The following is a 24021-nucleotide window of genomic DNA, read 5'->3' as shown; positions in this document are numbered from 1 at the left end:
GAGGCGGGCCCGCCGCGCTTCCCGCGCGCAGGCCGCCCCGCGCCATTTCCGCTCCTCTCCGGCCTCCTCCCGGGGCCGCGCGCCGCGGACCCTCGAGCGGCATGAGGCTGCCCCCCACGACGTGCTGGCTGCTGCTCTGGCTGCCGCCTCTGGCCGCGCAGCCCGCGGGCGCCGAGCGCGGGGAGGAGGAGGCGGCGGCCGTCTCAGGTAACCGCGCGCACGGGCTGCGGGCGCGCGCGCCCCCTCGCTCTCCGGCCTCCTGTCGCCCGTCCCCGTCCTCGTCCCCGCCCACGCCCACGCCCCGGCCCGGCGGGGACCCAGGCTCTCCCCGCCCCGGCGGCGCGGAGCCGGGCGTGGGCGGCGCCTCCCTGCCGGGTTTAAGGCTCCTTCCGCGAGCGCGGCCTCCCTGGACTCTGCCGGGGACTGCATTTTAGGATTAGAAGCAGCTGCAAAGTTCATTTTGGCCCAGTCCCCACGATTTACAGAAGCAACCAAAGCCCAGAGAAGTTTTGATTTGTCCAAGGACATGAGGACAAGTCATTGTTACAAGTGATCCTTGTGTCCAGACTTTCAGCACAGGACATTTGTATATATCAATTTAGGTCGAAAAATCTTTCCCTATCTAGCTGCAACTTTGGACTCAGGGATGGTAAACGCTTGGTAAAACACGGGTAATAATACTTCACAGGATGGTTGTGATGTGTAACGTGTGCGCAGTGCCGGGTCCAGAGGAAACAGGAAACGGTAGCTGCTGCTGGTGCTATGGGCTATCTGTGGCGCGCTCTCAGGAGCCTGACTCCGGCAGGGCAAGAGTTCTAACTTCAGTTCTGCTACGAGCTTAACATTTCTATTTCATTAACTTTCCCCATTAAACCCTTTAAAAGATTTCCTGGACTCACTGTCCACTAACTTCCCTTCATCTTTTTGCCCACCTTCGGTTGCAAGGGAAGCGACCACCTGTGGGCTTATAGGTGGGGAAAGCTGCCCCCTTCTGGTAAAATCCGGATTGTCTGTGAATGAAGGCTGGAGCTGCCAACTCCTGGTAATCTCACAGTGAGGTACTTGGGGAGGCTATTCTAGATCAGTTTTCATTGAATAGAAGTTTGTCAAGCGTTTACTTTGTACTGGGCAGTGTTAAAAGTGCTTTGATTGCATTATCTTATTTAATACCCATAGTAGCCCTATAGGGTAGAAACCATTTATATATGTATTTTACAGAAGAGGGCTTGGTAGTAAGAGAGGTAACCAGTATATACTGATGAAAAAAATAAAGCACAGATCTGTCTAAGAAAGAGTTTCGGAGCATGGCAGCAGCCAGAACATTACAAGTAGCCTGGACCAGCATCCAGACCTTTGATTTCTTCTTCTGTCGTTACATTCAGCCACTCACTTGTAGAATTACCTTGGTCCAGGCAGATGATCTTTAAGGACCATAGTTTTCTCATCAGTAAAACAAAAATCTGTTGCTGAAGGTTCTCCAATATTTCCCTGACCTTTTTCTCTTTTTAAGGGAATCTTTTTTTTTCCTGGCTTTGCTGGGTCTTTGTTGCTGCTCAGGCTTTTCTCTAGTTGTGATGAGCGGATGCTACTCTCCGTTCAGGTGTGCAGGCTTCTCATTGTGAAGGCTTTTTTTGTTGTGGAGCGCGGGTTCTAGGATGCGTGGGCTTCTGTGGCTCGTGGGCTCTAGAACGTGGGCTCCGCGGCTGTGGCACACAGGCTTAGTTACTCCGAGGCATGTGGAACCTTCCTGGACCAGGGGTTGAACCCACATCTCCTCATTGACAGGCAGACTCTCATACACTGTGTGCGCCACCTTTTCTTTACTTTTATCTGCCTCAGTGAGCCTGTTTTCCAGGTTTCAGCTAGTACCACGTTTTCAAAATAGGGCCCAGCTGTAATGTGAGATGATACTTCCTGCTCTAGAAATCTGCTTTCAATAACACACACACACATCCCCACACCCACCCCCACCCACACACCCACCCCCCACCCTCACCCCCACACACCCCCCCAAACACCCCTCACCCACACACCCACACACACCCACACCCACCCACCTACACACCCACACCCACCCACCTGCACACCCACACCCACCCACACACACCCACACCCCCTTCCATAAAATGGAGAACATCCAGACTGAGGCCAGAACAGCTTTTCTGGCTCCCCATTTGGAGGAAAGTCAGCGGCAATTGATACAGGAGGGGCAGATTGTTGTCTGGCTGAGAGGAAGAGAACCTTCAAACCAAAAGTCACCAGGAGTTTGGAACTAGCAGGCAAGGTCCTTAGGTGTAGTTCAGGGCGCTGCAGTGAATTCCCAGGATTGAACCATAGTGATAGGCCATTTGAAACTACAGCTTTCAAATTCATCCACGGGGAAGAAGATCAATACTCGAAGTTAAAGTCAGACCGGAGTCTGCATTCGCATGCAACAGTTTGTTTCATTCTCTACACACCTTCTTGGAGAAATGAAGATCGAGATTCATATTCAAGCCAGGTTAGAAAAACAAGTACGGTTAATAGAGAGTTCCTTTGTGACTTTGATACTACCTGCTAATTAGTTTGAATTTGAACTTACAAAATAATTCCCCCCAAAATCCTTCTGCCCTGTGAACTCTCAGCAGTTCAAATTTATTGCTTTTTAACTCTTCTCCCTCCCTTTCCTTATCCCAAAAGAAAAGCAGTCATATAGGCCAGATGGGGAAAGTGGCAGCCTGGTTTAATAAGTGATTTTATTATTCTATTATAATTTCATCTGAAGATATTTTTTCCCATAAGGGCATGTAAGGTTAAGTTTTCAGAAGGAACATTGCTGAAATATTTTTACATTGGAGATTGTTTAAAATCTGCAAACACCTGAAGAGTGTTTGTGCTTTTTATTTTTAGCATATTCTATAAGTAGGTTTAAGTACTATCTGCCCTTTTTTGAAGATTTGACTGAATATTTTTACCTTAAAAGGTAAGTTTAGTTTCTGACTAAACTCTTTAATTATATCCTTATACTTTTAGGAAAACTAATCAATGACAAAAGAGTACAGAAGAGTAATTTTAAATTTATCGATTGAAGCAAGTGATGTGAAGTGGTCTCTTTTGTATATGATATGTAGTCCTAACATTAGATTAAATATTTTCAAATAGAGTGGTACTTTAAAAGAACTAAGGAAGCGCAGTGGTAATGGGAACCCTGACTCACATCCTTTGGAAAAGAACTGAGCTTCGTCATAGCAGTTTGGGCACACTGGCCAAAAGCCCACTGTCCTCTAGGAGTCGGGGTTATTGAAAGGTTCAGGAGAGCCTGCTGAGGACTGCAGGTGGTTAAGAAGGGCTGTGCTCGGTGGTGGCCTAGCTGGGTCGTCATAGTAAGGCTGGCACTTGGGGTCGGTCCTGCAGATACTCCCAGGTGCTTGGGAACTGAGGCGGAGCTGGGCCGGCCCACACTTGTAGACCATTCTCCTGACCTGAATCAGGCTTGAGGAACTGAGTACCCAGGTTACGGGGGTGGGGGGAGCACCCCCTGGGAAGGAGATGTGTTTCAGCTCCGGGGGCAGCAGCGGCTCTTTCTGGGCAGGTGTTACTCTCTTCTGACTCAGTGAATGATTGTTGGACATTTGTATGAATCCCTAGAAGTTCCCTTTTGTTTTCTGGATTGCCTTGTAAGGGGATGTTGCTGTTATTGTGATATATTTCTTTTTGCCTGATCTACCGCCAGGAAGTTCCAATGTTACCTGAATGAATGGGCAGAGACCGAGGCTGCACGAATAAATGACACCTGCAGACGTGCCCGCAGCCTCATAGCCTTCAGTGTCAGAGCTTGAACAGGTGACAAAGTCCAGCTAATCAGTCAAGCTGGCTACAGTTTTTGTTTCCCCCCGCTCCGGTGGAGGTCGAGGAAGTAGAAACTGCCTGATGAAATGTCTCTAGAAGAAGATAACTGAAAGGAGACGAGGCCTAGGAAAGACATGACCTTTATAAATCATCTAAAATGAAAAGATCTGGTTCCCTCTAGGAAGACAGTAGGCCTGCTGTGTTAAGAACCTTGGTTGTCAAAGTTACTGTCTTACTCTGGTCCAGCTAGTCCATGACTTAAGACTCCTTGGAGTGAATTCCCTTGGAGCTCGGGTTGCGGCTTCTTGTGGCTTGAGTTTCTAGCTCCTTAGGTAGTTAGGATTTCTTGTGTGGGTGACTGAGATGCAGTCCCCTCAGGAGACAAGTGGCAACAGTGAGAGCAGCCCGAGAACATCACGAAATCGTGATGTTCATGAAATCGTGATGAAATGCCAGCGCCTCGTCTGTGATGTCTCCTGTTCCGTGTGAGTTCAACGTCAGTCTCACCTCCAAAGCCAGACGTTGCTCTGGAGGATTCCAGGGGACGTGCTGTTTGCAACATGCTCTTAGCAGTGGATCCGTAGGTGTCAAAAATCAGGGCAGCCTGCCTCTGTCTGTGCTTTCCTTAATCCGGGTGAAGGCCAGGTGACATCAGAGCGAGTTCTCGTCCTCCAGCTGGGAGGTCCCTTCCACAGAATGCACTGACGTACTGTGTCGAGCACAACAACGGCAAGCGGATTCCCACCTCTTGTCTCCCGCTGCCCTCTGCCTGGTGAGGAGAGAGAAGATGGTTCCCAGCTCAAGGGGTGTTAAGGGTTCGCGCCCTCACCCTGTAGTTCAGGGCACAGGGATGCTGGGGTAGGGAAGGGGCAGTGGAGCCTGCAGGTTCTGTGGTGGGGGGATGGCCCTGGTGCAGGCTGGACAGGTGTCCAGCATCAGGTTGCTTCACGGGGAGCCTGGGGAGCACCCCGTCTTAGGGTGCCAGCACTGGCCAGGCCCCTGTGAAGACTGGCCGTTGCAGGGAAAGAGCAAATTGGCCAAGATGGCGGCGTCAGGCTCTCTTGTGCCACGTTTTGTAACTAGTGATGATGTGACCGCTGAGATCACTTAAAGTGCTGCACGTGCACGTCACAAGCTACCCGCTTGGCCATGGGCTGCTTTTGTTCTCTAAGCACATATAAGCTCCACCCGGAAGTGACCTTGTGGCTGCGTTGGCTGCGTTCTGTCTGTGTCCGCTGGGTCAGCCACGAGAGGAGAGAAGACAGTGTGTCTGCAGTTCCTGTGGCTCCTCGAGTTTTCTTCCAGCTTCCCTGCTCGTGCCTTGCCTGCCGTGGGCTCAGCAAACAGCGCGCACAGTGAGATACAGCGAGATAGCCTTGCCTTCACTAGGTCAACTCTGCGTGTCCAAATCCAGGCAAGAGTACTGGAGTGGGGTGCCATTGCCTTCTCCGAAATAACCCACCAGTCCGCTGCAATTAGAGCACACGTGTAAAGACGAGTACTTAAATGTGGGGATACAGTAATGAACATGCCGTGGCCCGAACTTCATGAAGGGAGAGTGTCAACTAAAAGCTATGTATGTAATATGAAGAGAAGAAAGCAGAGTAAGAAGGGAGGGGTTGGAGTGTGCCGTTTTAGACAGCGGGGTCAGAGAAGGCCTTGCTGAGAAGGGGACGTTTGAGCACACAACTGCTATCTATTGGCAGGAGAAACTCTGCCAAGATCTGGGGAAAGCAGTTGCAAGCGGAGGAAACTACATGCAGGAAAGCTTGAGGCGGGGGCAGCTCAGCATCCTGAGGACAGGTTGACCGATAAGGCCGGAGGGAAGGCTAGAGGTGCCTGGGTCCCAGGAAAGGAGAGCAGCTTTTGCTTTGAGAAGTCGTTTGGGGAGGGGGTGGTTGAGCAGGTAAACGATGTGCTCTGATTGATGTTCCTTAAAGGTCCGTGTGCTGGTAAGAGGATAGGTTGAGGGGGGGGAGGAATTGAGGCGGTTCTGGGAGCCGACCAGCTCGCAGTCCTTTACATTCATCCAAGTGCATGAAGCCACCGTCTGGACGACAGGAATATTTGCTCCTGAAGTCAAGCTATTGCACTGTACCCAGATTGCATCATCTTGCTCTTAGCTGAAGAGTTACAAATATCAAATGATTTAGGAGACAGTCTTAGGACCAAAATGAAGAAAAGCCTCAGTGGAGGGTAACGTTTGCTTGTGAAGCTCAGGCTCCACAGCACATCTCCTCTGCCCTCTAACAAGCCCACTAGCCGTCAGTTCCCATACTTGTGTGAAGTAGTCTCTGAGAGGAAGGACCACAGGAAGAGCCCCTGCAGGGGGCACGCGTGGTTTGAGGAGCAACTCTGAGGAAGGAGCAGGCTGGGGTTTGCGTTCTCGTGGTGGTCTGGGCTGCCGGGGTCTGCAGCCCACTCGTCACCTGCCTCTCCTCCGCCTCCACGCGTGCTCCCTCGCAGTGACAGGCAGGGATCCCCTCTTTTATTGGAGACTCCCAGCAGCAAGATCTCCGCTCTGGCTGACCGATTCCACGCGGTTCCTCGCCAGTCATTAACGGTCCCCCCGTCCTTCCCCAGCTTTGGTGTAGCAGCAGGCGGTTCTGGCTTCATTTCAGATCTTCCTGGAGAAACAGCTGATCACACTCTCCTTAGAGGAGTCGGGGGTTGGCCTGTAGTTTCTCTGTGTGCCCTGTTGATGTTCCATATTTGACAAATGTGGTGGTGGTACCCTGTCCTGGGTCAAGGACTGGCTCTTGACTTTCATCTCCCTTTATTTGAAGTCAGTAGCAGCAGCTGCAGAGTAGAATGAACCCCATTACTTTATAGTTTGGTTGTGGCATTTACTACAGTCGTTTGCCATCTGTAACGCAGCGCTCGTCTTCTGTGTTACTGTGTTATGCTGTGTTATATGTTACATACTATATATTGCATGTTACCTGGAACACACACACATGTAGGTCCTGCATCTGTTTTGAGCCAGACTTCTCCTGTGCTCCAGACCTGTCATCTTTACCTAGTCCCATCAACCAAGACTCAGTACATCTAGAACTGAGCTCATTCCCTTTTCACTGGGCAAACTTGCTTCTTCTCTGGTGTTCTGTATGTGGATAAAGGGCCTCACCGTCTCCCCGCTCACCAAAACCATCAGGTTCTGAATCTCTGTCTGTTGATTCCACTTTCTAGGTGTCTTTGATCTGCTCTTTCTCCCTCCTGCTTGGCTCATTTCTTACTCAGATTGCTTCAGGAGCCCCCACAGCTACGCTTGCCGTGCTCTTCCCCTCTGACATTGCACATGGCTTCCAGAATGCTCTTTCCAAGATGCACCTGTGTTTTCTGTCCCTGCAGGTCCGTTCCCTGCCCTCCTCTCCCCTGCACAGTGCCAGGGAGCTGGCCTCTGCGGGCTTCTCCGCCCTCTGGCTTCCCACTGGGTCTGGCCGATGAGAGACTGGTAGGGGGTGGGGGCAGGAGAGGGCTGCCCCTGGAGTCCTGGCCGTGTCTGTGTCCCTTGGATTGCTGTCCTCTCAGCTCTGGCATTGCCAGTGACAGCGGGCCCTCTTTGGCATCTCAGGCCTAGGAAGGTCGAAGGCTTTCTGCTGTTGTCGGTGCCTGGGAACGTCTGGCCACGTCTTCACTGAACTCTTCTCAGTTAAACCGTCTGGCATGTCACAGCTTCCTGCTGAAACTTTGTTTGCCTGAAATCCCCTGGTGCTCTGCTTTCAGCCAGAAGTCCGTGTTACTCACTGCAGTGATAACTGCTGCGTAGCTCTCTAGCTGCAGGTGTTAAAATGCCCTCGTGTGTTCCCTGCATTCCGTCCTCGTGAATGGCTAGACCACTTCCATCGTTTCCCTCATCTCCGTGGATCTCTGCGGACTTGTCACCCCCACCCGCTGACTTCTAGGTCACGGCCTCCAACTGTGAGCAGTGGTCCACTCACATTTCCCCCTCTCCGGGAGCCTCTCGGTCAGTCCTTGCCCTCTCCTTCAAGACTGAAGATGTGCCTGTTCTCCTTGCTCTTAGCGTCCTTGCATCTGTCATGTGACTCTTCATATTAGACTGTAATGTTTTTATCTCCTGCTAGGCTGGAAAGACTGAAGGACTATAATTACTGCCTAGAAGAATTTAATGTTCATAAAGTATAAAACCAGCCATCATTAACCCTGTGAATAAAAAAGATTTTGGGCAATTATGTATTTAGGAAATACATTCTCTTTTCCATCTCTCAGTTTCTAGGTGTAAAGCTTTGAAGGAGATGGATTTAATTAAAGCTTCTCTGTCGGACTGTTACTGCTACAATCAAAATTCCCAAGTGAAATGGAAGTATATATGGTCAACTGTGCAGGTAAGAGCTTACTTTCAAATTATGTCTTAGGAACAGAGACTTTAAAGGTGCTATTTCAAGAGTAGAAGTAGACATAGAGCTTTTATATGACGTAGAGCTGTTGCCAGCAGGAAAGCTGCCTGGGGAATCACACGGTAGTTCAAGCAGAGGACTGTGGTAGAAGCATAAACTCTCCGTGCGCTGCATCAGCCCTTCTTCATCCACTCCAGGTAAATATACTGTACGATGCAGCATGCTTGCTGTTTAGACATGGCTCAGGACAACATCCTCTCACATACTTTCAAAATAATTGCTGCCTCAAACCTTTCTGTGTATATTATAAAAATTCTGAAGTTACCTATGATCTCACATATGGTCAAGATAGTCATCCTGGAGTGTGAAGTCAAGCAGGCCTCAGAAAGCATCACTACAAACAAAGCTACTGGTGGTGATGGAATTCCAATGGAGCTGTTTCAAATTCTAAAAGATGATGCTGTGAAAGTGCTGCACTTAATATGTTAGCAAATTTGGAAAATTCAGCAGTGGCCACAGGAATGGAAAAGGTCAGTTTTCATTCTAATCCCAAAGAAAGGCAATGCCAAAGAATGCTCAGACTACCACACAATTGCACTCATCTCACACGCTAGTAGAGTAATGCTCAAAATTCTCCAAGCCAGGCTTCAATCGTATGTGAACCGTGAACTTCCAGATGTACAAGCTGGATTTAGAAAAGGCAGATGAACCAGAGATCAAATTGCCAACATCCGCTGGATCATTGAAAAAGCAAGAGAGTTCCAGAAAAACATCTATTTCTGCTTTATTGACTGTGCCAAAGCCTTTGATTGTGTGGATCACAACAAACTGTAGAAAATTCTTAAAGAGCTGGGAATACCAGACCACCTGACCTGCCTCTTGACAACTCTGTATGCAGGTCAGGAAGCAACAGTTAGAGCTGGATATGGAACAACAGACTGGTTCCAAATAGGAAAAGGAGTTTGTCAAGGCTGTATATTGTCTCCCTGCTTATTTAACTTCTATGCAGAGTACATCATGAGAAACGCTGGGCTGGAAGAAGCACAAGCTGGAATCAAGATTGCCAGGAGAAATATCAATAACCTCAGATATGCAGATGACACCACCCTTATGGCAGAAAGTGAAGAGGAACTAAAAAGCCTCTTGATGAAAGTGAAAGAGGAGAGTGAAAAAGTTGGCTTAAAGCTCAACATTCAGAAAATGAAGAGCATGACATCCGGTCCCATCACTTCATGGGAAATAGATGGGAAACAGTGGCTGACTTTATTTTTGGGGGCTCCAAAATTGCTGCAGATGGTGACTGCAGCCATGAAATTAAAAGACGCTTACTCCTTGGAAGAAAAGTTAGGACCAACCTAGACAACATATTCAAAAGCAGTGACATTACTTTGCCAACAATGGTCTGTCTAGTCAAGGCTATGGTTCTTCCAGTGGTCATGTATGGATGTGAGAGTTGGACTATAAAGAAAGCTGAGCACCGAAGAATTGATGCTTTTGAACTGTGGTGTTGGAGAAGACTCGTGAGAGTTCCTTGGACTGTAAGGATATCCAACCAATCCATCCTAAAGGAAATCAGTCCTGAATGTTCATTGGAAGGACTGATGCTGAAGCTGAAACTCCAATACCTTGGCCACCTGATGTAAAGAGCTGACTCATTTGAAAAGACCCTGATGCTGGGAAAGATTGAAGGAAGGAAGAGAGGGGACGACAGAGGATGAGATGGTTGAATGGCATCACCGACTCAATGACATGAGTTTGAGTAAAGTCCGGGAGTTGGTGATGGACAGGGAGGCCTGGCATGCTGCAGTCATGGGTCGCAGAGTTGGATGCAACTGAAGTGCCAGGAATTATTCTAAGCTCTCAGGGTCCATAAGTGAACAGAATGGATCTCTGCCTCTGTGATGTTAACACTCTTGGGAATGGGGGGTAGCTGGGGCAGTAGGGCAGGGCTAGCCGTATGTGTAAAAGAAGGGAAAATCATAAAACTGGTAAGTGCTGTGAAGAAAAGTGTGGGGGAAGATAAGAACGACAGAAGCAGGGGCCAGTTGCAGTACTGAAAAGAGCGCTTGGGCGAGTTCTCATCGGAAATTTGAGTACGATTTCAGTGATGTGAGTTACCCAGCAGGAAATCTGAGGAAAGCGTGTTCTCCGCTAGGGCAGAGCTGGCACGTCATCTTCGTCAGTGGGCACGTGATGCTGCTTTGTACCGTTCCTGATAATGTATACCACTTTGGTCCCTGGTGGCTTAGAGGGTAAAACATCTGCCTGCAGTGCAGGAGACCCGGTTCGATCTGTGGGTCGGGAAGATCCCCTGGAGAAGGAAATGGCAACCCACTCCAGTACTCTTGCCTGGAACATTCCGTGGATGGAGGAGCCTGGTGGGCTACAGTCCATGGGACCGGAAAGAGTCGGACACGACTGAGCGGCTCCACTTTCGCTTTCACTTTTTGGTCACTTACTTAAGGTGGTGGTTATCAGTTTGCAGTTTTACCACTACAAAATGACTCTTTTCACCTCTGGGATGAATGAATATTTTGAGGGGATAATTTGAGACTAGGTATATATTCTGTTGCTCATCAAACTTTCACCTTCTAGTTTTATTATCCATTGATGATGCTTGCCTAAATCAGTTATCATCACAGTGTTTATCAAATGGAAATTGGCATTCTTCTGTAAGGAAGAATTTACCTCTCCAGTTTTATTTAGATCCATATAGTCTCGTGGATTGCCAGTTCATTCGCTGGACTACAGTTCTTTACTTGTGTTGTTTATTTTCATATTCATATTGTCCTGGATTTGGCCAGTAAGAGCCCCTGCAGACCAGCTCCTGTGACTTTTACCTTGTGTTTATCATTATTCGAGCACTTCTTTACCTTCTGGCAAATAAGATGTTCCCAGGCTTACCCTGTGATTTCTTAGACCCAGCTCTGGAGTCATGCATTTTCTCAGGAGCCTTAAGTGTTAGGTGTGTTCATTACTACTGGGTATCGTTGTCAAATGTGTGTGTACACACATACGCATCCCTACTCCCGTACACGTAACTGTTCTTTCCTTCCTTCCTTCCTTCCTTCCTTCCTGTCTGTCAAAAACCATGCATTCTTCTCTCTCCAGTACCACTGGATTCTAGAGTCTTCGTCCTTTCGATCTCTGTAACTCTCTTCTCGGATTGTGAGAAACCTGATTCCCATTATCCTCAATATATTGATTCATTTCCTGTTCCTAGAGTAATTTCAGAGTTGCTAAGCCATAGGGTTGTGAAAAGCAAACTTAGTAACCAGAACTCAGCATTTGTTTACAATGTTTCACCCTCATAGTTTGCACCATCTAAATGCTAATGGGGTTACAAATCTAAACACTGTGCTCAAAAGTTACTTGGGTTCATGCATTCCCACCCATCTCCCTCAGATCTGGTTATATTATTCATTTGGAATACGTTTGTTCCTATTTGTTACCATTTCAGAATTTTTCCTCATCCTAGTTGATTTTATTGTCTTTTTTTTAGTGTGTACAGTATTAAAAGGGTACAATATTAGAGGCCCGAAAGTCAAAACTACGCAAAGATGCTCTCAGAGAAGTGTCCCTCCATCTCATCCCTCTAACCCTTTCCCACTCAGTACATGCAGGGAATCAGTTTTGTTATCTTTCCTGTGTTTCTTTTTGCAAAAGCAGCAGTGAGACATATTTATAGATCATGCTTAAAGCCACGAGGCTAAGCAGTGAATTTAGATAGAGAAAAGGAAAGGACCAGCGACAGACTGGGTCAGTTTGCTATCAAGAGATCGGGGGGCGGGGGGGGGTAGAGGGGGTGCGGGGTGCGGGGTGCAGCAGAGGAGAGAGAGAAGGAAGAGCAGGTTGAGGAGGTACCCTGGGAGCGCCAGGAAGTGCGGCAGGGAGGAGGTGGGGAGGGCCCAGCCCTGCCGGACTCTGTTGATGGGTCAGACAGGATGACAGGGAGTGCGTTGACCATTCGGTTTAGCAACATGGAGGTCGCTGGTGACCTTGTCAGGGGCAGCCTGTTGGGAACGAAAGCCTGACTGAAGCGGCTAAAGACAGAAAGAGGGGAGAGGAACTGGAGAATGCAGAAAAATTTAATTTCAGTGGGAAGCGAGGGAAAGGGGTGATAGCTGGAGGGTAAAAGGAAGTCAGTAGAAGGTTTTCATGTGTGTATATATGTATTTTTTCAATGAGAAAAATACTGGCATGTCTGTAAGCTGATGGGAAGGGTCTAGTAGAGTGGAAAGAGGTTCTGGTGGAATGTCCTTGAGCAGCCGAGTGGGTTGGATCCAGGGCACAGGTTGGGGGCTTATCTTTAGAATGGAGTATGTCAGTCTCCTTGTGGTGGAAATTTCCTCTGAAATGTACAAGCCGGAAGCAGAGCGTGTCCCTGCAGGTGCTGACAGGTGGGGAGATATGGGGATAGGAGCCCGTCCGGGTTCTCTTCGATCTCTTCCATTCTCTGTGAAGTTGGGAGGATCCTCAGCCAAGAGTGAGGAGGGGAGGAGTTACTGGGGTATTGAGGACGGAGAGCTGTGAGGTCGGGGTTGGGGAGAAGGGAAGAGTGACCGGACAGGAGTGGGTGGCGTGACGGCAGGCAGCCCTCTGGTCCCACTTCAGGTTCCCGGACACGGGTTTGAAGAGAGAGCACCGCTGGTTTCCCAGCACAGTGGTGCAGATGCAGAAGTGGGAAAGGGTGAATTTTGCGAGTGAGTGTGACAGCACGAGGGGCACAGACGAGGATGCACGTGAGGGAATGTTTCACGACTGATCACGGAACTCAGCGGGAAAAGAAGGGGCTGAGGCCATCCAGGGTGCAGAGGAGGGGAGAGAGGCGTGATCAGTGCTGGGGTCCATGCTTGCTGGCAGCCGGGAGTCAGCAGGGCATGCTGGAAAGATAGGTGGCGGTTGTCTAGTGGGATGCATTTCATGCAGCCTGTATTTGGGGCTGCAGTTTGGGACTGACAGTATTTAGCCCATAGCCTTGAGAGTGATTACCTGAGGTGTGTGGAGGACAGGAGCTGTAAGAGGAGAGTAGTTCGGGGAACCAAGAGGCCAGGATATTGGAAGGACAGGATGTGTGTATTGTGTAAACTTAATCCCAGAGACGTATAGCAGGAAGTAGTATTTGGAGAGCAACGGTTTGGGGTGTAGGTAGACAGATCGTGGGTGATGCCACCTGGTGCCAGAGATTCAGGGCTGGTGCTCGCACTCCCCTTTTCAGGCTCGCCCTCTCCTTGGACAAAGAAGGGAGGGATAAAGGCAGCAGCGGTGTTGTTTAATGGTCCCTGGGCTGTTGGCCTCTGCTTGGCATTCTAGATGGCGCTTTGCTGCGGGAGTTGAATAGGACCTGGGGTTGGGTCCGTCTTCAGAGGACGTGGAGACAGAAGCCTGAATTGCATATGCTCAGCTGGCCCGGAAGATAGAAGTGTTTTTTCTCAGTCGCAGCGGGAACGGTGGAGAGAGAGATCCTCTTCTCATGAGGTTTATAACCCAGTAGTTGCTGCCCATTATTTCCTCTCATCTGTTTTCATGCGGCCTCTGGTCACAGTAGCCCGCTGGAAGAGGGTGTTAAATCAACCACAGCTCGGGAAGCCGCGCCCACTCTCAGAAGTGTCTGTGCTCCCGTATGTGTTGGCTAAACCGGAAATCCAGGTCCATCCCTGGGGTCAGAACGTGACCAAGTACACTGAGTGTTCTTTACTCAGCCAGTTCTGGGCTCTCTTTATTCCTTTGCTCATAATTTTGAGAAGCTGATAAGAAGTTTTAACTTCTCTGTTTGAAAATTTGTTGATTCTCGTTTCATAGGTGCAAATTACCAGTCCAGGCCCGTTCAGTGTTGTATATATCACAGAAAGGTATAATTGCCAGTATCCAGAAACCATCCTCTCCATCATCAGATGTATGTTTCATAACTTTTGGACACCAGAGGAGTCTAATGATAGAACCATAATCATCCATCCATACGGACAGACTGTCTGTTTCTCTGTGAAGCCAGCCAGGAAGATATTTATGTATACAATAAGTGTGAAACAAAACAGTAAGTCTGTTTTTATTATACGTGATTTTCTGGCTCAGCTTTTCTGGAGTGACATTTCAGTAAGTTGCCTGTCTTTCACTGACTGCACTGACGCAGAATCCTTGTTTGTTGTGTGTCTGTGTTTTTTTTTTTTTTTTGCTCCAGTTGTGGATTTCAAGCTCGTCTTTGTGTTTGTGGTGGGCATCTTCCTCTTCTTTTACGCAGAGACCTTGAGTCAGTAAGTATTCGTTTTTACATTCTTAATTTTGTGAGTCTTAAAGGGTAGAACAGGAGGATTGCCTGGTGGTCCAGCGGTTAGGACTCTGGGCTTCCGCTGCCAAGGGCCCGGGTTCAGTCCCTGGTCGAGGAACTGAGATGGCTTAAGCCACAGGGCATAGCCAGGAAGGAAAAGAAGAAGAAGAGTGGGACACTTGCGACCTTGTGCTAAACGTTTCCATACTAGTTGTGGTTCTTGCTTTAGGTTTTGCCAACAAGACGTCTCCAGACAGTTTTGAAAAGGTTTTTAAAACCAGTGAGAGTTATTTGTATAACGTGGTATGCTCCGGTTACACGGTGCTTTCACATGCATTATTTTGTATCAGTATACGTTATTTTAATTGATTTGTTTCTCTTAACAACTATGTGAGCTCTGGATTATTATTCTCATTTTATGGATGAGAAAACCAACATCCATCATCACAAGACTAGTCTTGCCAAGACTGAAATTCATACTCAGGTTTTCTGATGCCATGCCTTTCTCTCTTATATTTGTACCAGCTCCTAGATTTGTGATTCTGATACAAAAGGTTGAATTTAACATATTATCCTGATGCTTTGTTTCTTATAATTTTTTTTTGAAAAATTTCTTTTCAGTAATATTTTACTTCTTGACTTGCTATTCTGAACATTGTTTATTTTTGAGCTTTTTGTTAGAGCTTAACAGTGTGTATTTAATGTCCTCCATGGTCTTAATAAACTATATGTTGCTTGCATAACCTGAAGAGTAAAGCTTGGATTCAGAGGAGCTGGGCTGCAAGCCTGAATCCTCCCAACTGGCAGATACTGACTTGAGGAAGGTCTTTAACTTCTTGGCGCCTGGGTTTCCTCCCACTTAAGACTGAGACATGGATAGATATTGTACATGGAGAAGGAAATGGCACCCCACTCCAGCATTCTTGCCTGGAAAACCCTGGCAGGCTACAGTCCATGGGATCGCAAAAGAGTTGAACATGTCTGAGCAATTGAGCATACACGTAGCTCCTGTACAGGGCTACTGTGAATGCACGTGAAGCTCTCAGGCGAGTGCCTGCCACATGATAGGTGCTCCAGTAGTTACTCTTGGACCAGATTCTGAACACAGAAGATAACCGAGACGTTCTGTTCTGAGTCAGTGGGAAGCTGTTTACCATAAATTTCAAGTAGAGATTTCACTTTTTAAGAGTTAAGCTGCCATCTTAGTTTTTCCTTTTAGTATTCTTTTTGGCTTCTGTCAAATCCAGCGTTTCTAATATTGAAAGTGTGACTTGGCATTTAAATGACTTTTTTCTGCTTGTCTTGACAGAAGCCCCGTTTTCTTTTACTCTTCGGGGACTGTGCTAGGTGTTCTAATGACATTAGTCTTTGTCCTGTTGCTGGTGAAAAAGTTCATTCCTAAGGTAGGTATATCAGGTACAGATGAATTACAAAATGGAAATCATGATCTCATAAACATGAAAAATTGATTAAAATTAATTCATGGTTATTATGACAGTTCCTAGTTTCTACATTGTATAAACTGGCTTAAATCGTGTCTTTTCTTAGAGATTCTATTTTCATTTGTTACAGTGTATAGGTTTCAGTATTACATTTTGGCCATACTCTTTTTGAGACCCTTTTATTTTCTAGATAGTGCATTTTCTTATGAGTGATGGGGACTCATCCTATGCTGAATGAAAATTTCTCTTGGCATAGTTGAGGAATGTCATGATGCTGAACCATCAGGGCCTTGAATAACGGTGTTGCAACACCTGGGGGTTTCTTCATCATTATTAGTTCCCCCAAAACACCTTCCATAAAAGAATGGCCTGCACTTAGCTGAGGATACATACGTATTCGTTCAGGATGCTAATGTTGGGTTTACTCTGATGAAAGCCTACAACACCAGCATTATTTTGAGATAAATTTATTCTTTAGAACAATGTTTCTGCAACTGTAATGTACATGCAAGTCGCCTGGGGTCCTGTTGAAGTGCAGTCTCTGACTCAGGAGTCTACTGTGGGCCTGAGAATCTCAATTGCCACCAGATCCTAATGACATTGAAGCTGCTGGTGCGTGGACCATACCTTTAGTGAGGCTTGAGAAGAGTGTCTTGTCTTCACTTCAGTGTAGTTTGATATACAGATTTCAAATACAAAAGGGTTTTGTTTGTTTACTTCTACTTTTATGAGAGTGAATGAACCAAAAACCATGTGATTTATTTTCTTCCGCACACAGTATAGCACCTTTTGGGCTCTAATGCTTGGTTGTTGGTTTGCTTCAGTGTATATTCTGGGGCAACTGATGGAAGAGCTGAAGAGACGGTGGTATGAAAGCAGGATGTGTGTATTAGGTAGGTAAAGATTTTAAAAATACAGTCTGTTATTGGTAAAGCTGAAAAGTACAGCCAGGGGCCTTCTCTTGACATACGCTCCAGCATTCAGATTTTCACTGTGAACTAAGGAGAAGAACTGTTAAAAATAATATTTTATTCCCACAGTTGGTGGTTTCAGTTCATTAGATATCATTTTAGACTATTTCTCTTTGACATTCTTCCTAGTTTTCTGCTCTGGTGATCAAAAGAACAAAACAGCACTTGCCCTTTTTGACTGCATATGCTTTTAAATTGCAGTTAAGCTCTGACCACCTCTAAATTGTAACTAAAAAATTGCTCTAAAATGCGACTCTTTATTTCTTTTTCAATGTATTTATTACAAAAGGTAAGAAATTGTAAATATAAATGACCAATGAAAACGTGACTTTTAGAAACAGAGACTTGTTCTTGTCATTTAAAAGAACAAAAATATCAACTTTTTAGAGTGTTTTAATTGGGAAATAACAGAGAATGGGAGAATCCATTTTCTCCTAACCTCTTAGTGCCGAATTTCTCATATAAGTACACCCATCCAAAGCAAAAGCAATCGATTTTTGTTTCACTTGAAGCTTTTATGTTTTTAGTCCATTTTTCTTTTTATAGTAAAGTATTTTCAAAGTAAATTACTGCTGCTATGGTGTGTTTCTTTAAATACTTGTCTTAATTTTTCTATAAGGCAAGAACATTTTCCTCTAGAGTTCAGTTACTAAATCTTGAAAAATTAATAGTTACATAAGATTATCTGTTACCTAGGCCATGTTCAGATTTCCTAAACATCCTTGATGTTTGGTTTTATAAGGTAGGATATAGTCCAGAATCACATTTTGCTTTTATTGTGTCCCATAAGTCTCATTTAATCCATAACAGGTGTCTGGTTTGGGGTTTTTTTCCCCCATCTCAGTGATATGCTGAAGAGACAAAGTTAGTTGCCCTACAGCATGCTCCACTTTCTAGGTTTCTCTGATTATTCCTTTGTGGTATAATTTAACTTGTTTCTCTCCTGTATCTTATATAAGCTGGAAATTGGGTCTTGAGACTTGCTTAGATACAAATGAAATGCTCACTGAGTACCTAAGAGGTGATGTGCTCTCGACATTGGAGCACCGCTTGTCCCTCTGTTCACAGCACGGAAGCTGAGCACCAGAATGCAAGGGTGAGAGCTGATCCCTTCACTGTGAAATCACACTTTGATTTAGTGATTAGAAAATTAAAAACGGGTTTTGTGGCAGACTATGACGTACACTAAGGCTTATTCCTGACCAAAGCAGCTGTGATAACATCTGTCCTCTACAACTCTGGGCCAGAAAACAGGTATACTTATAATAATGTATTATTATACATCCTTAAGTACTGCAGAGGCCACCTAGCACTCACAGGGGAGGAATAACTAGCCCTAAATGCATTTTTCAGCTTCACTGGGGAAAGAAAAATGCAGGTGTTCTGATACGTTCTTAGCTCTAAGTCGTGACTCTGCCAGGTTTTCCCCATAACTTTCAAATTTGGCGTTACGTTGTTGTGCACCTTTCTGCTCTTCCAGGCTACATCCTGACAGTTGGCTGCGTCAGCTTTGCTGTTTGCTACAAGCACGGGCCCCTGGTGGAGGAGAGGGACATGGTGCTCCTGGCATGGCTGCTGCGGCTGCTGTCCCTGCTCCTGGTGTACATGGGGGTGGCCGCGCCCCAGTTCGCCTGCACGGCCGCCCTGCTCCTCGTCCTGGCGTCCGGGAGTCGCTGCTATCTACCAAGTGCACTCGCCTGTGTCGGGAGGTGTGTGGCCTCTTTTCTTTCCTCCATCATTAGTTTGATGTTCTGAGCTCTGGCTTTATTTATTCTTTGGGGGAATTTTTTGACATGTCTTATTTGGTATCACAATTCACTCCACTTGATCTGGAGATCTCAGATTTCCCTCTGAGAAGGGGGTGGTTAGAGAATGTTAGTGCCTGATCCAACCTCCTTTGCTAGCCGTCGTTAATCTTCCAGAGCCACCGATTACCAGGTAATGACGGCTCACCCAGAACTCACTAAAATCAGTGACAAATTGCTTGGGCGTGGCATCACCTAACAGCTCTTTTTCACTCTGTATTTCCTTCCTTTTGGGCCCAAGGACTGCTTTGGGGCTATTCGTTGTGCTTACGAGATACGAGGGAACAGAATCGAATAACAAATTGTTGAAAGCTACAATTTATATAATCAGGGCTTTCTTTTTTCTTAGGTTTTAAGATAAGGCTTAAATGTCCTTCTGCCGTGGAGTCTGAGCACCTGTTTTGTGCCAGGTACGCAGGTTAAGGAGTGGCCCCTACCCTGGCGATGTGCTCGTAGAGACTCAGGCATATTGGTGCTAGAACAAGTTTTCAGATAGGCCTGCCCAGGGAGTATCCTTGCTTAGTCACTCAGCTGTGTCCAACTCTTTGTGATCCTATGGACTGTAGCCTGCCAGGCTTCTCTGTCCATGGGGATTCTCCAGACAAGAATACTGGAGAGGGTTGCCACTTCTTCCTCCAGGGGATCTTCCCAACCCAGGAATTGAACCCAGGTCTCCTGTGACGCAGGCAGGTTCTTTACCACTGAGCCGTTGGGGAAAGTTCAGGAAAGTTCCTGGAAAAGAGACTCATGGGCTGAATCCTAATGAATCAAAACAGCCAGATGAATAAATGTAGGAAAGGCCTTCCTGAAAGGGAGAAAGCCCCATTTGCTACCATCCCAGAGCAGGCGAGTGAGGTGGGTGTCCACCAGGATGTGGAGGCCTCGCAGGCAGTGCTAGAGAATCGAATCTGATCCTGTACATGGTGGAGGCACTGCCCTTTCTGCATGTCAGGCAATGCACTCCGACTGCTCTCCGGACAGGAGTTAGAAATCAAATGCTTGGGGCCCCAGGAGGTACTGAGTGAAGGATTCCGAGCAGAGGGAAGGCAGTGGTGAGGATTATGCCAAGTACTGCAACACTGCCCGAGAGAAACGGGGTTGGTTACCACTCAGCTGGAGCTGATGATTGCCATTTGGGAATATGGGCCTTGCCAGATCGCCTCGTTTTCTAGAAAAGCTGGGAACATGGATCGAATGTCAAGTCTCAGGATTTTTAAATGGTGGCAACTAACTAATATGAAAATAAAAACACAGTCAACAAGCCAGAATCCAAGCAGAAGCCAGTCACTCATTGGGCGGTGAGATGGGGCCCATCTGTCTTTGGGTGCAGAGGGTGGAGGTTAAGGGCAGGTTTGGGGGCGGGAGACCAGTCATCAGACGTCACAGTGGTCCAGGCAAGAGGTGAGCAGGGCCTGGAGCAGGGCAGTGAGAGCAAGGCTAGAAGAGGGAGTTAGTGAACGTTCATGAGGTAAACTTGACTGTGAGGAGGAGATTCTGTGACAGCTGCTAGTTTATGGATCTGCTGACTCCACGGGTGGTGACGTCACAGGGTTAAAAGAGGCACCAGAGGCAGGGCAGGGCCTCTCTGCAGAGGATGCTGGCAAGGCTGCTGCCACCTGCTTCTCTCTGCCCTGTCTCGGAGGCAGACGGTGACTGGGGCTCTCAGAGATCCCCTGCCAGGAGGGGACCGGCCACTGCACACCCTTGAGGCCTCGCATCCCTTGTCTGGCTTGTGGCCTGAGGAGCCCAGGCGAATGCCTTCCGCTTTCCTTGTCAATGTCCGCTACCCTGCCGAGAGCCGAGTGTGTTCTCTTACCTGCGCGGTAATGCTCTTATGTGTTTGCTGTGCGTTCTCTTAACACAGAACTAACAATCGAAATGTACTGTAACTTCCTCAACTTTTCATACTGCTGGTAAGTAATTATGTGAAGGATTAGGAAATAAAACAGGAACTCACAGGGTGAACAATAAGCCAAAGAAATAATGCTTTGAATGTATAGTACTTTCTAGATTACAAAGAGCTGTTTGAATACATTTTGATAATATATGGTTAGTTATTATTTTATCTCTGTTGAACCTTACTGTAGGCTGTTCACTGTGCTAAGCATTTGATGCAAAGTAATATTTTTCATCTGTCCAGTGACCTCCTGAGGTAGACCATGTTGCTTTAACTTTTTTTCCATGTGAGCAAAGTGAGGCTCAGAACTGTGAAGGAGCTGCCCAGCTCACACAGTGGGTAAACTTTACAGCTGAAACCGTGTCCCCGTCTTGTGCTCCGAGCTCGGGCATTTTCCTCCATGGAGACCAGGCTAGGTGTTCAGAAAAGGAGGAAGAAATAATGTCAGTGGTTCCCTAATCCAGGTTATCAACCACCAGACGAGCTGTAAAAGTTTAAAGATTTTCAGGCCCCAAACCTCAAGAAAACAAACATGCGTTAAAACACCTCCTGGTGACTGTGTCGCTCGTTTGTATTTGGGAATCTTTGGTTAAATTTTAAACCACCTAAAACATTTTTTTAAAACTCACTGATAAATACACGTGTTAAAACCTCTTCATTATTACCATTCTTTATGGGATTCTTCTCTTTAGGACTGTTTTGGTTGGAAAAAAGTTCCAATCGTGAGCCCCCTCCATATGTAGCAAGAGAATAATGATTTTAACATTATGAATCACTGTGTGTACACGACCCTTGTACTCAGGGGAAGTGTGTTTACTTCCTCTGAGGTTAGTCAGCTTCTCCACCACTAGATGGAGGCCATACCGCACAGATCTTCCCAGCTTCTCTGCTTAGACTCAGTGGCAAGCGATTCTGCTGGGTCTCCATAGAAGGTCATCTCAAAGGTTTGCTGCTGGTATTGGCGCCCAAGAACATCAGCAGGGCAGGCAAAAAGAAGCCAGGTTTTTAATTGCCTGATTTGAAATCACCGAGAAAGAAAAATACAATTATGTCTCTATCAGAAATTGATGCTCAGGACTTCTTGGTGATCCAGTTGTCTAAGGCTTTGCACTGCCAATGCAGGAGGCCCAGGCTCAGTCCCTGGTTGGGGAGCTAGATCCCACGTGCCACAGCTAAGTAAGACCCCATGGGCTGCCACGACGATGCCACAGCCAAAAAAAAAAGGATCCTCAGTGCCTTAGGACATTATTTCAGCTGGTCCAGGAAGAGGGGGAGTGTACAGTTAGGCCCAAATTACACATTCTGTAAACCTCAGTTGGGATAACAAGAGAAATAAGTAGAGTATGTTATAGAGGAAGTTAAGAATTGTTACTTTCTAAGAAATGTATTTTTATAAATCTTAAGAGTTGCATTGAGCAACCAGATATGGCCAGGAATCTAGCAACCAAATGCTGCCTGTTTTAGGAAAATGAAGAAATGGTTCACATCAGAGAAGCTGGCGGTGAAGCTTCTTACTGAAGACCAGTACAGGGAACAAGCTGATGCCGCCACAACCTGCGCCCTGGAGGAGCTCCGCCAGGCCTGCCGCAGCCCCGGCTTCCCATCCTGGCTGGCGGTCTCCAGGCTCCAGGAGCCGAAAAAGTAAGCCTTGCCCCGCTGCCCACACCACAGCTGGGTTGGCGTTACCCCGGAAATAACACAACAGTTTGGATCAGGTGCTTAAGGCTGGAAACACAGCTTCCCGGGTAACATGACGTGGAAGCTGTCGAGCTTCTTTTGCTTCAGTGTTCTGCATTGCACCTTAGAACTGCCAGGGTCGGAGAAAATGTTGATCTGATGTATTATATAGGGAAGGCCATAAAGACCACTCATAGGAGAAGGGAGACAGAATGGGATGCGTCCTCTGCTTCTCATACGATGTATTGTATAGGGAAGGCCATAAAGACCACTCATAGGAGAAGGGAGATAGAATGGGATGCGTCCTCTGCTTCTCATACTTTAGGGGTGGAAACTCATTTATAAAGTTCACCAAGAAAGAAATCTCTGCCCCAGCCTCTGAAGCTTTATCCAAACAGCAGTGCCCTCAAATTAAAAATTGAAGGGGGAAAGACACTAAAGTAGTGAATAAATAATAACATTTAATAAGAGAAAAGGAATTAGAAAACTGGAGTGGATCTGTTTAGCAGCACCTGGTGCTTCCAAGTCTGCCTGCTTCCTGGTCCTTCCCTGAGCGTCTGGAGGAGCACGCAGCCTTCTTGTTTTCACACCCACTGTGCAAATGCCATCCTCTACTGATGCAAAGCCAAATTTAATTAAGGGGGATAAGCAGCCAGGGAACATGATATCTTCCAAACAAAGCTTTCTGTGATAACATTAACTTTATTTGAAATAAATACTAGGTTTGCAGACTTTGTTCTGGGAGGAAGCCACTTGTCGCCTGAAGAAGTGAGGCTCCATGAGGAACAATATGGCCTTGGGGGCGCCTTCTTGGAAGAGCAGCTCTTTAACCTGAGGACTCCTGACAGTCTGCCTGCACAGTGACTTCATCCTGGACAAGGAAGTGGGCATGCGCAGGGATGCAGAGCTGTTCCAAGGAGCAGTGGCCAAAGCATTCGCCACAGAGAAACATCAAACCATACTGGAAAGGAAAGCTAAACTTTATTGAAGATAACTGATCCTTCTTGGTCAGTTCTGTGTATTGTCCTGTAGGTGGCCACTGAGATCGTGTGACGGTCATTATCACTTTGCTTGAATGAAGACTCGTTAGGAACAAGGGAATCGTGTTGATCTTCAAAGGTCCAATTAATATGAATAAGTTCCTTGTCAACTCCAGGGCATTAAAGCGTCTCTTAAACCCCAGAACCTGCAACAAAATAGTGCATTGCTCTTCCTGTGTGTTATCAGTGTAAGGGCTGGGAGAGACCTGGGATATCCTGGACCAATGTTTTCCAAAGCGTAGTCCACAGGATGCTGCCGTGTTAGCAGCTAAGGGATCCTGAGGTCAACCAAGATGGATACACGATTAGATAAACATACTGCAGGACTTATCAGAGCCTTTAGTAATGCTGATGCCTGTTGTGTGAGCCTCCTGAAGAGGAGAAATGGTGTGTAGCAGTCTCTGACTTAATTTGAAAACAGAACCCTTCTTTATGACATTAATATTCCTTGGACAGAATGTTTAGAAAATGCTGATGGTGGAGGAATGGAGACTTGGAAAAGTTAAATAACTTATCCAAGACCACAGAGATTTTTAGAGGCAGCTCTGGGACTAGAATTCCAGCCCTACTCTTTCCTGTGATTCAGGTAGAAGAGACTTCTAGAAGCAAGCTGAGGGGCCGTCTCTCCACAGCCTTGGGTCTTAACAATATTGCTGACGTATTTTTTTACTTTTTAATAATACCCAAGTAACTGATAACTTCAATAAAGAGAAACATTTCCTAAGGTTATATTTTAAA

The 24021-nt window shown here is 46.7% G+C and overlaps 1 protein-coding gene across 1 annotated transcript; it reads left to right on the top strand.

Moving 5' to 3' along the window:
• On the top strand, positions 18 to 24021 carry NEMP2 (nuclear envelope integral membrane protein 2). Its single transcript, XM_018065645.1, has 9 exons — positions 18 to 207; positions 8059 to 8174; positions 13989 to 14220; positions 14365 to 14437; positions 15761 to 15854; positions 16672 to 16786; positions 18345 to 18573; positions 22031 to 22207; positions 22966 to 24021. Exons 1-9 carry the CDS (start codon positions 102 to 104, stop codon positions 23105 to 23107), a joined length of 1284 nt encoding a protein of 427 aa, XP_017921134.1. The 5' UTR covers positions 18 to 101; the 3' UTR covers positions 23108 to 24021.

The sequence above is a fragment of the Capra hircus genome, chromosome 2 (genome assembly GCF_001704415.2).
Source record: "Capra hircus breed San Clemente chromosome 2, ASM170441v1, whole genome shotgun sequence".
Taxonomy (NCBI): Eukaryota; Metazoa; Chordata; class Mammalia; order Artiodactyla; family Bovidae; genus Capra; species Capra hircus.
The sequence above is the reverse complement of the archived record's forward strand: the minus strand, read 5'-3'. Positions and strand labels throughout refer to the sequence as shown.

What these genes read in the sequence shown, in the direction of transcription:
- NEMP2 (XM_018065645.1), top strand. Translation starts at nt 102, where the DNA reads ATGAGGCTGCCCCCCACGACGTGCTGGCTGCTGCTCTGGCTGCCGCCT. An exon ending in AAGCAGGATGTGTGTATTAG is followed by an intron (nt 16,787 to 18,344) that starts GTAGGTAAAGAT and finishes CTGCTCTTCCAG; the next exon opens with GCTACATCCTGACAGTTGGC. An exon ending in AGGCTCCAGGAGCCGAAAAA is followed by an intron (nt 22,208 to 22,965) that starts GTAAGCCTTGCC and finishes AATAAATACTAG; the next exon opens with GTTTGCAGACTTTGTTCTGG.